The sequence below is a fragment of the Haliotis rufescens genome, unplaced genomic scaffold (genome assembly GCF_023055435.1).
Source record: "Haliotis rufescens isolate VD_foot unplaced genomic scaffold, xgHalRufe1.0.p SCAF_95, whole genome shotgun sequence".
NCBI classification, from domain to species: domain Eukaryota; kingdom Metazoa; phylum Mollusca; class Gastropoda; order Lepetellida; family Haliotidae; genus Haliotis; species Haliotis rufescens.
This window is the reverse complement of record NW_025964389.1, coordinates 952,753-966,893: the sequence shown is the minus strand read 5'-3', so window position 1 is coordinate 966,893 and position 14,141 is coordinate 952,753. Positions and strand designations below refer to the sequence as shown.

The window sequence follows — 14,141 nt, the reverse complement described above, 5'->3', positions numbered from 1 at the left end:
TAAAACCTGGGGAGCAATTGTAAAACCTGCTGAGTGGTCTTACTACACGTGTCCACTGTTGTACAGTTTGCAATATGTAAACTCCATCCATGTTCATTAAAACGTTAGTTACGTGCCACACGACAAATATAATTATGCTTTTCTTTTACAAATCATTTTACTAAACATACTGCAGGGTCGCTCCTTAATGCATCAAAGTCGTTGAACAAATGCCAGGTTTTACACTCAGACACAATATACTGACTCCGAGCCGACCAGTCCTTGTTTTAGCCCCTTAATGCCGATCGCCAGACAGGGTAACAACAAGTACCGTCTTTTAACGTCTTTTAGTATGACGCGGCTTGGGATCGAACCCCGGACCTTCCGCTCTCCAGGCGGACACTCTACAATTAGACCACGGAGGCGGTCCTACAACAAATGTCGAGGGAATGCAATGGTCAGTTTGGCCATACATTCAAATATGATCGTGCATCAGCAGCATTGTCTTGGGTCCTCATACTCCTGTTTTTTATGTTGACCTTGCATTTGAGACATTTAAAACAAATACAATGTCTCTTCCAAAAAGGCGGCGAGTAATGCAAGTGAACTCTATTCGTGGGCAAGGATCAGGAAGTCCTGTCTTTCCACAAATCCTGCTGTGGTTCCATGGAATTTTAGGCTCACGCTGGTGACAATGTCGGACAGCTTCTGGATAAAAACATAGTTAATTCAATGTTTAGGACAAGATATTCCTGTAACGTGAAGCGATTGCTGTTAAATGGTCATATTCACACTATTTGGTTTTCTTCTGTGTTCAAACAAACTACAGCGACCCTGATCAGCGGTGCCAGCTCAGGCATTCTGACGACAGGTAATGAAAAGGTAGGAGCGTCTTCTAAGGTTGTTCATGAATCGTTATACAGAACAGCAAACACTCATGTAATGTCGTTAGCTGCTGTGGCTAAAAAAAATTATTAAGTGGCATGCACATAGCAGGTCGTAAAATTGAGTGACCTCCCTTAGTGATTACAATCCAAATTCCGTCCCGGCCCTCGTTACCCTCCCGGTATAATAGAGAGCTCTGCTATGTTCAGCTAAGTTTACTGTTATCAACTTCGAGAAAAAACTACATTATTCTCTAAACTTCCAGGTAGCATTTCCTAAAGGACTGTGAGGAGCTTAATTGTTCACCTAAAAATACACGGGAACAATCTGATATCGTTCAATAACCTTCAAATAGCAAATTCCTTTCCACCGCTGTACCCACATGAACTAGAAATGTAGGAGACAAGTGAGACCGGCTCATCTGTTTCATATTGAGATCTTTGCATAAAGGGTTTTGTCGTTTTTATTTATTGTTGTCGTTTCGAGATACTTCACAAGGCAACCGTTTCAATAAGGCGATATAACTTTGGAACGGGGATTGTCTTCTCCCAACGGACTTGCATCATATCAACAAGTCCAGTGAGGACAGAATAATAATCGGATGACATCGACGCATTGCCTGCTTCTGACACTGCTTTCTTGATCCAAGAAAGGACACTGCTTCATATAATATGTTGAACAACAAAAGTTCCTGTGACATTGAATAAGATTTAATGCAAAGTTATGTTTTTTACCAAATCTGAAACGGTTTCGGTTTGGAACGGATAAAAGACTCCTGTAAGTGTTCAAATGGTTCAATTTGCCATACTGACTTCAGAAAAAGCGTGATTTCATAAAATAACATGAACATGCCAAAATGTCACTTTACAAATCAATAGCGTGTGTGTCCACCTCTCGTTGCGACCCGTGAAGATCCGGGGTGGAATAGGTCTTCAGCAACCCATGCCTGCCGTAAAAGGTGACTATGCTTGTCGTAAAAGGCGACTAACGGGATCGGGTGGTCAGGCTCGCTGGCTTGGTTGATCCCAATTGCGTGGATCGATGCTCATGATATTAATCACTGGATTGTCTGGTCCAGACTAAAATATTTACAGACCGCCGTCATATAGCTGGAATATTGCTGAGTGCGGCGTTAAACAACCAACCAACCAACCAGCCTCTCGTTGCGATGCAAGCAACACATCTTCGTCTCATGGAATGGACCAGGCGTCGCACAAAGTTCCGTGGGATATCTGTCCATATCTGCTGGAGCATGTTTCGAAGTTCCTGGAGTGTGTGTGGAACACGTTGTAGCGCTGTCCATTGAGATTTCTCTTTACCACTATCAAACGGGTCCTCTGTCTTGATGTAATCTCACTCCATACCATAACGCTGCCGCCCCAAAACCGATCTTCTTCCATGACACAATGATTGACGTAACGTTCACCTCGACGTCGGTACACTCGAATCCGTCCATCGCTGTGGCTGAGGTGAAAACGAGACTCGTCAGTGTATAGAACTTGTCCCCACTGCATGGCCGTCCAGCGTAGACGCTGTCTGCACCACTGTAGACGTGCTTGACGGTGGTTTCTTGTCAAAATGGGACCTCTGGCGGGTCTTCTGGCGACAATCCCTGCACATCTGAGGCGGCGACGTACGGTTTCTGAGGATATTCGTCGAAGGCCAGGGATGCTTCTTGCAGTCACTGTTGCTGGCTGGAATCGATTTCATAGGTGTGTTGTTCGAATCCAGTTGTCTTGTCGACTATTGGTTATGCGTGGCCTGCCACTCCGAGGATGGTCTCTGACTGCATTCGTCTGTTGCCAACGTTGCCATAAACACCAAATGGTGTTTCTGTGGACGTTAAATTGTCTTGCAACATCACGTTGACTTGTTCCTGCCTCAAGCATACCAAAGGTTCAGAGACGCTCATTTCGTAATGTTGAATAATTGCATTATTTTGTTGTTTTTCTGAGTGGTTGTTGTCAGCACGATGCTAAACAATGCATATGGAATCCCGTTAACGCACATGTTTTTATACCCATTCTTGGGTAGTGGGTACCTTTTCTGTAGCAGTTGCGTTTTTGTGACTTGATTCCATACATGTACTACAATATTGAAAACCAACCGTTACATGTTTGAAAAATACACTAAAATATTGGTGTCACAGGAACTTGTGTTGTTGAATATACATTCGACTGTGACAAATTCTGGACATTCGTGATTGCACTGACCGATGTAAAAGGACCTATTCTACATTGTTGCTGCAACTTATTTGACCCTCAGTTGTATTGCCTTTGACCCGTGAAGACTCCGGGGTAGAATAGGTCTTCAGCAACCTATGCTTGCCGTAAAAGGTGACTATGCTTGTCGTAAAAGGCGACTAACGGGATCGGGTGGTCAGGCTTGCTGACTTGGTTGAACATGTCATCGATCCCGAGTACATGGATCGATGCTCATGATTTTAATCACTGGATTGTCTGGTCCATACTCGATTATTTACAGACCGCCGTCATATAGCTGGAATATTGCTGAGTGCGGCGTTAAACAACAAACCAACCAAATGTATTGCCTTTTATGATTGTAATCCTGATCATGTATGTTTCAATACAATAAGTTAATTACTCAATTACTTTTAGATGAGATATATATTGGCTTTCTAGTCCAAAGTTTGTCTATAACAATGCACATACTGAAGAAACAACACATAGTCCTAGTGATGATGACTTACAGATGTGAATAGATAATTTGCAAGTCATTCCATGGGGTTTGACTTGGAGGTTGGTGTCCGATCATTTGTTTGAGAAATGACTTAGTTCCAGAAAAAAAATGGAAAACAATCAGTTGTTCCCGTATTTACACCACCAACCCTCCCCCGTCTGGCTGCGTATTTTACAAACTATTATTTATATGACTTATGTGAAAAAATACCTTAACATCTGGAATGAAAAAGTTTCCATTTGTCACGATCTCTGGATCCCCAGCAACCCAAACTTCTGTATCGCTTGAACTGTAGAACCAAATAATCTTCAATGAGCTCTTGACTGTTTTAGGGGGGATGCGAATCTCATCAATGTAGAGTCGGCGACCGAGATAAAACTTCAAAAGCAAAGCAATGTTTCGGGATTAGTAAGATGTGATGTTTATCACAAACCTGATAATGTTTTAAGCATTGTACAGATATAATATATACATATATATATGATACAGGTAAGAATTGATCTTCGGGAACCCATGATTGTCATTAGAGGTAACAAACGGAATCCGGTGGTCAGACTCGCTTACTTGCTTGAGGAATGTCATCGTATCCCATTTGCGTAGATCGATGCTCAAGGTGTCAATCACTGGGTTGTCTTTTTCAGACTCCATTCTCCATTATTTACAATCTTCAATATATATATTGCAAGTTTTGGCAACTTTGGAGATATAAATTGCTTGACAGTTTAACGAGAACACTTGCCAAGCGTGTTGATTTTCCATTTTCCCTAAACTTCCAATGTTTAGGTAATGGTTGCGAGAGATGGGCAGAGAAATGGATCACAAAATGGAGTGAGTGAGTATGGTTTTACGCCGCTTTTAGCAATATTCCAGCAACATCACGTCGGGGGACACCAGAAATGGGCTTCACACATTGTACCCATGTCGGGAATCGAACCGGGGTCCTCAGCGTGACGAGCGAACGCTTCAACCACTAGGCTACCCGACCGCCCCTCACAAAATGGAAGAATGCCATGATATGATAAAGAGGTTATCACGCCTGTGTATTTTGGGATGGTAAGTAGTTGGTTGGTTGTTTTACGCCGCACTCAGCAATATTCCAGCTATATGACGGCGGTCTGTAAATAATCGAGTATGGACCAGACAATCCAGTGATTAATATCATGAGCATCGATCCACGCAATTGTGATCGATGACATGCATCAACCAAGTCAGCTAGCCTGACCACCCGATCCTGTTAGTCGCCTTTTACGGCAAGCATGGGTTGCTGAAGACCAATTCTACCCCGGAATCTTCACGGGTCGGGATTGTATCAGGAAACAAGACAATGTATTAAGCTCGCCAAGGCTCGTTAAAAACAATGTTTTAATCCTAATCCAATTACAGCATATTGACCATCCTCAAACACACTCGCGTGATAACACACATTATAAATATGTATATGATGTGATCTTTTCTCATCTTAGCACAGACATCAAAGAAATCTTGACTCCTGACACTAGTGCATTGAATACCTACTGAAGATGCATGGCATATTACTTACAGTTATGTCCTGAGGATTTGTATCATAACTGAACCAATTTGGGGCTGAAACCATCAGGATGCCACTGGAACGTAAGAAACATGTCATTCACGATTGAGTCTTCATCCCAAGTTGCAGGGGAAAATGAATAACATTGACGTTAGAAACAATGTTGCTGGTCCATTTCGATAACCTGCCTTGTATTTATATAATACAATTTGCCTTACCCCCATTATAGTGTAATAAGGTATAGTTTTGTGCTGAACTATTATAGTTGAAGCATGACGACGCTTGGGTTATAATAGTTCAGGGCAAAACTATACTTTATTACACTAGACATACGGAAAGAGCAAACTTATTACTTTTCTAAGATGCCGAATTTCAGAATAATATTGTGTTTTATTCGAGTTTGATAAAAATGGGATAAGCAGTGGCTTAAATTGAAAACCCTCGGACAGGTCCAACTGACGGGCTCTTTGTTCCCCGACTTTTAGAGACAAAGTATATTTTAACATAATAAAACATAACTATATTATTAGTTTATGGTTTAACGCAGTCACATTTTATATTCCGTTCAATCTGTGATTATCTTAAATCCAAAGCAGCAACAAGGATTCATATATAACTTTGTATAATAATTTGCTTCAGTTTAATCACGTGACTCGAAACATTCCGCAAATGCATTGCAGGGCCGAACTACCACAACGGCCGGGACCCGTGAAGATCCAGGGTAGAATAGGTCTACAGCAATCCATTCTTGCTGTTAAAGGCGACTATGCCTGCCATAATCGAACCCCGGACCTTCCGCTCTCCGGGCGGACTCTCCAACACCACTAGAGTTGGTACCGCCAGAAGACCAACGAGGGCCAAGGAAGAGCTGTGGTGGTATTGTTTGACCGCAGTATGTTGCTAAATACCCTACACGCAGCAACAGGTGTGCTAATGGTTATGCAACTCTGCAAGGATTTTGCATCTCAGACAACGCTGCAGCTACCATAGTACGGACACAGTGGTTTGAAGATGTTTGGGGAAAACCCGCAGCATGAGAGATCGTTAACATAATCTTGCCATATTTCTTCCCATTCAGCTATGTGACAAGTCAAAATAAACCTTTCACCGACCAATAACTGATATGGATGCTCCTTCTTGCTTGACAGTTATGAAAGAACAATGTTAGCAAGAAGACGTCAGTTTGCCCAGCGAAGTGGGGTCAGACCATTACGGCGTAACTTAATTGTCCTTCATTCACGAGTGTAGTCTCCATCCTAATATATAGGATACAATAGTATTATTCAGTGCATGCAAATAATAAACACTAAAGTTAAAATACACAATCACTGGTCTCAGTTCGATAACGTCCCATGTGTACAAGATTAAAAGATAGATAATTAGTTGGTATATATCTTAATTCTTGTTGGCTTTACACATTCGTTAAAGATTCAGTTGTAGTTGTTGATAACTGCCAGGCTGAAATAACAATTTAGTGTCAGATGGGGAGAATATCTGTTGTTTTCTTCCATGCACCCTAATACTTTATACATATCTATGACGTGATAATGACATGGGCAGCATACTCCCTTTTTTCAGCGTTATAGATAACTATAGATAGTGAGTGAGAGCAATTTAACGTCACATCGGCGAATATGAGCCATATCGTGACGAAACAGTTATAATAATTATATCTAAATTAAATAAAAACCTGTTAACGATGGACAGTATAATAACTAGAGTACCACAGTTTCGATTTTAAAACTAGTTTAGAACATTTAAAAGAATAAACTTTCATTTAACAATACAGTATAATAATGGACTACAGATCACCAGCAACCACCTCACAAGAGACCGTTTGGACATACAATACTTCAGCTACCTGCACGGTTCCCCAGCAGGATTTACACCATCCCTTCAGCTGCTGGTGATGGCACACAATAAAGCCAAAAGTTGAAACTAAAATACTACGTTTAAAACTTAAGTATGAATAAATGTACTTTGAATGATGTGGTTTTACATATCCTCTCAGGGGAGACAATTATTTTACGCTACTTCAACCCCCTTTGAGGATACAGCCACTAACAATCTAAATTACAAAGTATACATTACCAATATAAAACATAGCTATCTACACAATTCAAAACTTATCAATCACTTCGATTACTTCGAATAACAATAAAAACCAATTAATACTATCAAAAAGATCCTTTATTGATGATGATTTGAAATATTTATCCCTTGTGATGGAAAATCAACACAGTCAAACAGGACATGCTTGACCGCGATTCTTTCATCACAAGGGATAAAAAATGGAGGATCCTCACCTTTCAATAAATAATCATGTGTATACCTGCTATGGTTAGTTTGTTGTTTAACGCCGCACTCAGCAATATTCCAGCTATATGACGGCGGTCTGTAAATAATCGAATCTGAACCAGACAATCCAGTGATTGACATCATGAGCATCGATCCACGCAATTGGGATCCAAGACATGCATCAACTAAGTCAGCGAGCCTGACCACCCGATCCCGTTAGTCGCCTTTTACGACAAGCATAGTCACCTTTTACGGCAAGCATTGGTGGCTGAAGACCTATTCTACTCCGGAATCTTCACGGGTCATACCTGCTGTGGCCAATACGACATCGTCGTATTATGGCCTCTTCAAATCTGGACTGACAACCCAAGTAGGTGGAGCCAACAGTTGGTTTAATTTCATGTAATTTATTTATACCTACAGGAGTGTTCCACTTCTTTTGAATTAGATGTAAGATCTAATCACGGGTTGATAATCAGTGCATGGGATCAGAAGTGGTGAAACAGATTTGTTGAGTGCTGCTCTTTGCTGCAGCATCAGCCATTGGGTTTCCAGTTATTCCAACATGGCTCGGTAACCAACAATGCCCTTGGAGATAGCAAATGGGTTTAAGTTTAATGGATTGCCATCGGCTGATGCAATGACTAACCCGAGGCCAAGAAACAGTATTTAGCAGCTTCATCGTCAGACGAAATGCAGTCAAAGTGTCTACGTTTGTTATTCTTTCATGAACCAGATTGTGTGTGCAGATATGGTGTAATAAAATAATTCAACAACCCTACTCCCCAGCCGCCATCGAGTGTCAACAAGGACGATGTTGCAGCCGAAGCCAGCCTGAAACACCAGGGCTACAAAGGTGTCATACTCCAGAAACTGCAGACATGAAAAGCCATGATATCTTAAAGAAGAAGTGCCAGGCTGGTTCGGCCCATGACACAGTTCCTAAGAGCACACAATTCAGAGGTCTATATAACCAGATTGGCCCATGAGCCACCGCCTTCTGGCATAGGACTCTAGGCAAAATTAATGTTTTATAACGAAAAGGCATTGTTATGATGAACATGTTTTGAAAATGAAATTTCCATGGAAAGGGCATGGCGTGACTAGCCGATTGATACAATCGGGCCAACTCTACCACCCGTCTAGGTGCAGTAAGGGTCGAAGTTGTGTTAGGCAAAAGGAACACTTGTTCCTGGCTCCAGTGCCCTCAACCACCAGCATCCCTTCCTCCACCGACATAGGGGCGCAACCCACGCCAAACAGGTTGCCTAATTCGGTCGCCTTTTACGACCAGCCATGGTGAGTTGATGACACATTCTTATCTTCCCCGGGTCCCCACGGGGGAAGATAGTGAGTGAGTGAGTGAGTTGGATTTAAAGCAATATTCAAGGTATGTCTTCTCATATCGAATCTGAACCTTCGAAGTGATGTGTTAACGATTCAGCCACTATGCTAGACGGTTTTGAGATCATCAGGGTATCCCACGTTTAGCCTGTGCAGCACTCATATACTATTTTGATTATGTTAGCGAACAACTTCGCAGTGTACCAAATAGGCTAACGTTCTATGGAAAACAGTCAGAACCTACCTTGTTTGACCACATGTGACATTTGACACGCCCAATTCAAGGTAGCCTGTCAAGTAACAAAAAATACAATATTGAGGTACATATGAGTATGTGGGTTAATATTTAAAGAATCATCGTCTAACGAACATGCACGTATTATATACGTGCAATAATCATGAACGTTATATTAAACCCCATTTCAATTCACCTTATTTGTATGGACATTATGTAATTAGGCTTTGTGTCGACTACAATCAGAACTCTCACTTTACCAGCCCACATACTAAAGAGCGATAGGTAGAACATGATATGTCGTCAGCATGTACCCTGGCTTGCCATTTTATCTTAATGGTCAACAAGAAGAAAATGTGTGAGCCAATCTTGGTTTTATCATTTGAAGTAGCATCTCCATTTGCATTCCATTCGTACTACCTAGGATAAAAATTGCCCCAAGCATCCCAAGCTAGTCATAAGAGGATACTAAGGTGGGCAACCCGTTTGCCTCAGGTTGTACCCTTCTGTAGGTGGAGGATGTGAAACTGGTTCTTGAAAATATTTCAGCAAGGAATGAATTACTTCTTTGGAGCGATATACAAGAAAGCAAAATAGCAGTATTTTTAAAACTATCACTTCGCTTTTGAACTTTCAGCAATTCCCAAGTCAATAAAAGATATTTATGTCTACATCAGCGTGGAAATTTATTCACAAATCTACTTTGGCGTTACAATTAGAGTGGACATGGGGATAAATCGTGCCCTAGCAACATGGTTACCTCTTCTTGCAATGAGGCTCAAGACAGCTACAGGTGCTAAACACACGGAGTGCATGCAACCAAATCCTGACCAAATTTGAAAAATATATTGATTCCCATTCATTGTGAAACACCTGTTACTTTAAACATATTCCACTGCAGGTTCTGCTCCTTCCCCTGTTATGAAAATTAACTGAGTTCGAACATTGTGCAATACAGCCATTTCATGGACTAAAGATGAACATATAACGATAGATGAAATTAATAAAATATACCATGTTTGTTTGTTGTTTAGCGCCGCATGCAGCAATATTCCGGCTATATGACAGAGGTATATACCATGCTGAGCTAGGTGCATCAGTCTCTCAAAAAGAGAAAATATTATTGCAGCCAACATACGGTTCAGGATCACAAAAGAAATTGAGGCAGTTCGGTGTGGTGCTCTCTTAAAAAATATAACTGGACATGAAAATGAAATGGGCCAAAGGGGCTCACAAAACAAAAATATAATAATGAATTTGATATGTTTCAGTATTATTCTGACATATATTCACACCCAGCTAATAACTTGAGGCTCTTCCATTTTGTTGTCATCCACAGCTTGATTTCTCATTTTGTTTTTGATAGAGACAAATAAAGTTTACGATATTCCAAAGGACAGATTTACCTTTCGTGCTGTACAAAGCATAGCCCGGTGCAGGTACAAGGTCGCTGGTGACTGGAGTGATTCGTGGACAGACACAATCCTGGTTCACCTTATTATAGAAGAAACTGATTGATCTGCTGAACTGGTTACAGTAGGTTCCACAATCTAATCTACTACCAACCCGCGCACGGCAATGTGCATCGGTCTGAATTATCTTATTCATAAAAACTTCTCTTCGTTTGAAGTAAGTTCCACTGATTCGCTCAGATGACACAAACACCGCGCACAGGCACAAAACAACCTCGTGACAGGGAAAAGACAGAACCATTCTGGTGGATTTAGAACAAACTTCTTCAACTGTCAATCTGTGTCGACTGTGTGATAGGATGCATGTGCCGCTCTATATCAGCTGCTGAGCCATCCTTAAACTGGCAAACATGACTGGTTCCTTTACCATATGTAAATAGATTCTAATCAATATGTAGGTAGCATGTAGTTTGAACGAATCAGTTGACTGTTGGCGGTTCAGGGGAGAGTCCACTGGGAGGATAACGCCGCAATGGCCAATATTTTGGAAAGATACGGCCCTGGGGCAGTGACCACTGCAAGTCACAATGACCATTATATTAGATAGATTACCGCCTTGGGGCAGTGACCACTACGAGTCTCATTGACCATTAATGTTTGTTTCTGTTTCTCAACTAATATCTAATGATAATCATCATTAAAACAAAATAAAATATCAGTAGTTGCACAAATCGTATTGAATTGAACTCTTCCCAGAGAGCATTGTAAGAAGTAATGTGTTTAGTCCGACCAAATAGAAAGTAGACATGACTTCCACCTAAACCGTCAGCGGTTGCAAACACATGATGCTGAATAGCTGAAGGAAAGGAAATCGATAAAGCCAAACACTTTATGCTGTCACCGAGTTGAATCGCCGTTAATCATATTGGCTCATCCGGACTATGTTGTTAATATTGACTGTGTTGACTGCTCAGTGAACATTCGAAACTATAAAATCATAAAAGCGCAATCAGGTCGAAACAGGTAGGAGACCTCGTTGTGCTTGTTCAAATATTTGAAAATCTATTGGATCTATGATTGTTCATACTTACTTGCTGATTATACACTTACATGTACCTGCTAGAGATTATTTCCTGTCATGGGGGGTGGGGGGGGGGGGGGGGGGGGGCACGGGTGGCCCAGTCGTCTAAGGCGCCGCGATTCGCTGTGCAGAGTTGCGTCCCCTGGACACGCCAGAAACCTATGATTGTGGGTTCGAATCCCGGTTCACCCCGATTATGTTTCTAGGTTTGTCAGCACCATACGGGTGCTCGTGGGTTTCACCGAAGTAGAAACCTCTAAGACCTGCATCACTTCGGGCTTTCCTCCCACATTAAGCTGACACGCCGTGATATAACTGGAATAATGTTCAAAGCGGCGTTAAACCCAACTCACTCACTCACTCACTCACTCCTGTCATAGATGCATTCATTGATACGATAATTATCATGTCATGGAGATACATATAATCCCAACCAGCAGTATACCTATGAACATTCCGGTATGTTGCGGTACTCCTGCATTATTGTAAACTGGAAGGGAGTGTGTGCTGCTATCTTAGAGTTAAAAAAATTGTGTTAACGGAGATTTGATCACCGATGTCTTTCAGTCTTTTCTTTGCATTTAAAAACTAAGCCATCTGAAATTTTCATAAACCGAAAGAAGAAGAGACAAGACATGTTTTATTGCATTCAGGCTACATGACCAAACTTCAAATAGTTACAAATACTTTTAGAGTTACCACTACTCTCATATTGACTGATATTATGCATATACATATTAATGGGGTGTATGAAACGAAAATGGGGGCACAGGTGGCCCAGTCGTCTAAAGCGCCGCGACTCGCTGTGCAGAGTTGCGTCCCTTGGGCACGCCAGAAACCTGTGATTAAGGGTTCGATTCCCGGTTCGTCCCGATTATGTTTCTAGATTTATCAGCACCATACGGGTGCTCGTGGGTTTCAACGAAGTGGTAAACGTCCGAGACCTGCATCACTTCGAGTTTTGCACGGGTGGCCCAGTCGTCTAAGGCGCCGCGATTCGCTGTGCAGAGTTGCGTCCCCTGGACACGCCAGAAACCTATGATTGTGGGTTCGAATCCCGGTTCACCCCGAATATGTTTCTAGGTTTGTCAGCACCATACGGGTGCTCGTGGGTTTCACCGAAGTAGAAACCTCTAAGACCTGCATCACTTCGGGCTTTCCTCCCACATTAAGCTGACACGCCGTGATATAACTGGAATAATGTTCAAAGCGGCGTTAAACCCAACTCACTCACTCACTCACTCACTCACTCCTGTCATAGATGCATTCATTGATACGATAATTATCATGTCATGGAGATACATATAATCCCAACCAGCAGTATACCTATGAACATTCCGGTATGTTGCGGTACTCCTGCATTATTGTAAACTGGAAGGGAGTGTGTGCTGCTATCTTAGAGTTAAAAAAATTGTGTTAACGGAGATTTGATCACCGATGTCTTTCAGTCTTTTCTTTGCATTTAAAAACTAAGCCATCTGAAATTTTCATAAACCGAAAGAAGAAGAGACAAGACATGTTTTATTGCATTCAGGCTACATGACCAAACTTCAAATAGTTACAAATACTTTTAGAGTTACCACTACTCTCATATTGACTGATATTATGCATATACATATTAATGGGGTGTATGAAACGAAAATGAGGGCACAGGTGGCCCAGTCGTCTAAAGCGCCGCGACTCGCTGTGCAGAGTTGCGTCCCTTGGGCACGCCAGAAACCTGTGATTAAGGGTTCGATTCCCGGTTCGTCCCGATTATGTTTCTAGGTTTATCAGCACCATACGGGTGCTCGTGGGTTTCACCGAAGTGGTAAACGTCCGAGACCTGCATCACTTCGAGTTTTGCTCCCATATTAAGCTGACACGCCGTGATATAACTGGAATACTGTTAAAAGAGGCGTTAAACCCAACTCACTCACTCATTCACTCACTCCATGTCTATTCCAAATATAGGTTGTGTTTCCCCAGAGAAAGTTTCACTTGGACTTCGTCTTCAAGTGATGAAATCGTCACAGATCGTTGGTCAATTGTCGTCTTTATCTCGTTGTTTTCTTCTTTTGACAGCTGACCCTAGCATGGTGATCTACCTTTAGTTGCTGGCGATCTATAGCCCGTTTTTATAATGTCAAGTTTTGTATCGTGCTATTGATTTTATGATTACATACTAGTTTTAACTTTATTTCTGTGATAAGTCTAGTTATTTTACTGTCCCTCGTTGGCAGGTTTTTATATAAGCTTCAATATATTTATTATATTTAACCATTGATAGTCACGATATGGCTGAAATATTGCCGATGTGACTTAAAATTTTAACTCACTCACTCACTCTTTTGACAGCTTCTTATTTTGAATTGACATTAGTGTTGTTTTTGTCCATTGTTGTTTTGAGGGTTGATAGAGTTTCGTTTATGGTGTTTATCGTTCGATTCAAAATATCTATTTGGCACGAAAGTAACTTCATGGATTCACTTACACTTTGTTCTTCTATTTGTGTTACATTTCCTTCTTGTGCAGTATTAGCTGCCGTTGCCGGTCCAGGGTTAACTTCGACGTCGCCCGACATTACAAGCCGCCATGTTGGATCAAATGTAAACAGTGAAGAAATGTCCGTGCATTCCGTGTCGCATGTGCATGTGAAAACTTTTGCAGATGAGCAAAACAAACTATCTGTTGGTGGTG

The 14,141-nt window shown here is 41.5% G+C and overlaps 1 protein-coding gene across 1 annotated transcript; it reads right to left on the bottom strand.

Moving 5' to 3' along the window:
* Nucleotides 1–374: 374 nt before the first annotated feature.
* Nucleotides 375–10,757, bottom strand: LOC124127996. The gene is made up of 5 exons (XM_046491409.2): nt 10,376–10,757; nt 8,979–9,024; nt 5,105–5,168; nt 3,775–3,942; nt 375–687 (listed from the first exon to the last, which is right to left on the bottom strand). Exons 1-5 carry the CDS (start codon nt 10,680–10,682, stop codon nt 589–591), a joined length of 684 nt encoding a protein of 227 aa, XP_046347365.2. The 5' UTR covers nt 10,683–10,757; the 3' UTR covers nt 375–588.
* Between the last annotated feature and the right edge of the window lie 3,384 nt (nt 10,758–14,141).

What these genes read in the sequence shown, in the direction of transcription:
- LOC124127996 (XM_046491409.2), bottom strand. Translation starts at nt 10,682, where the DNA reads ATGGTTCTGTCTTTTCCCTGTCACGAGGTTGTTTTGTGCCTGTGCGCG. An exon ending in GTCACATGTGGTCAAACAAG is followed by an intron (nt 5,169 to 8,978) that starts GTAGGTTCTGAC and finishes CTTACGTTCCAG; the next exon opens with TGGCATCCTGATGGTTTCAG. An exon ending in TTTTCATTCCAGATGTTAAG is followed by an intron (nt 688 to 3,774) that starts GTATTTTTTCAC and finishes GTTTTTATCCAG; the next exon opens with AAGCTGTCCGACATTGTCAC.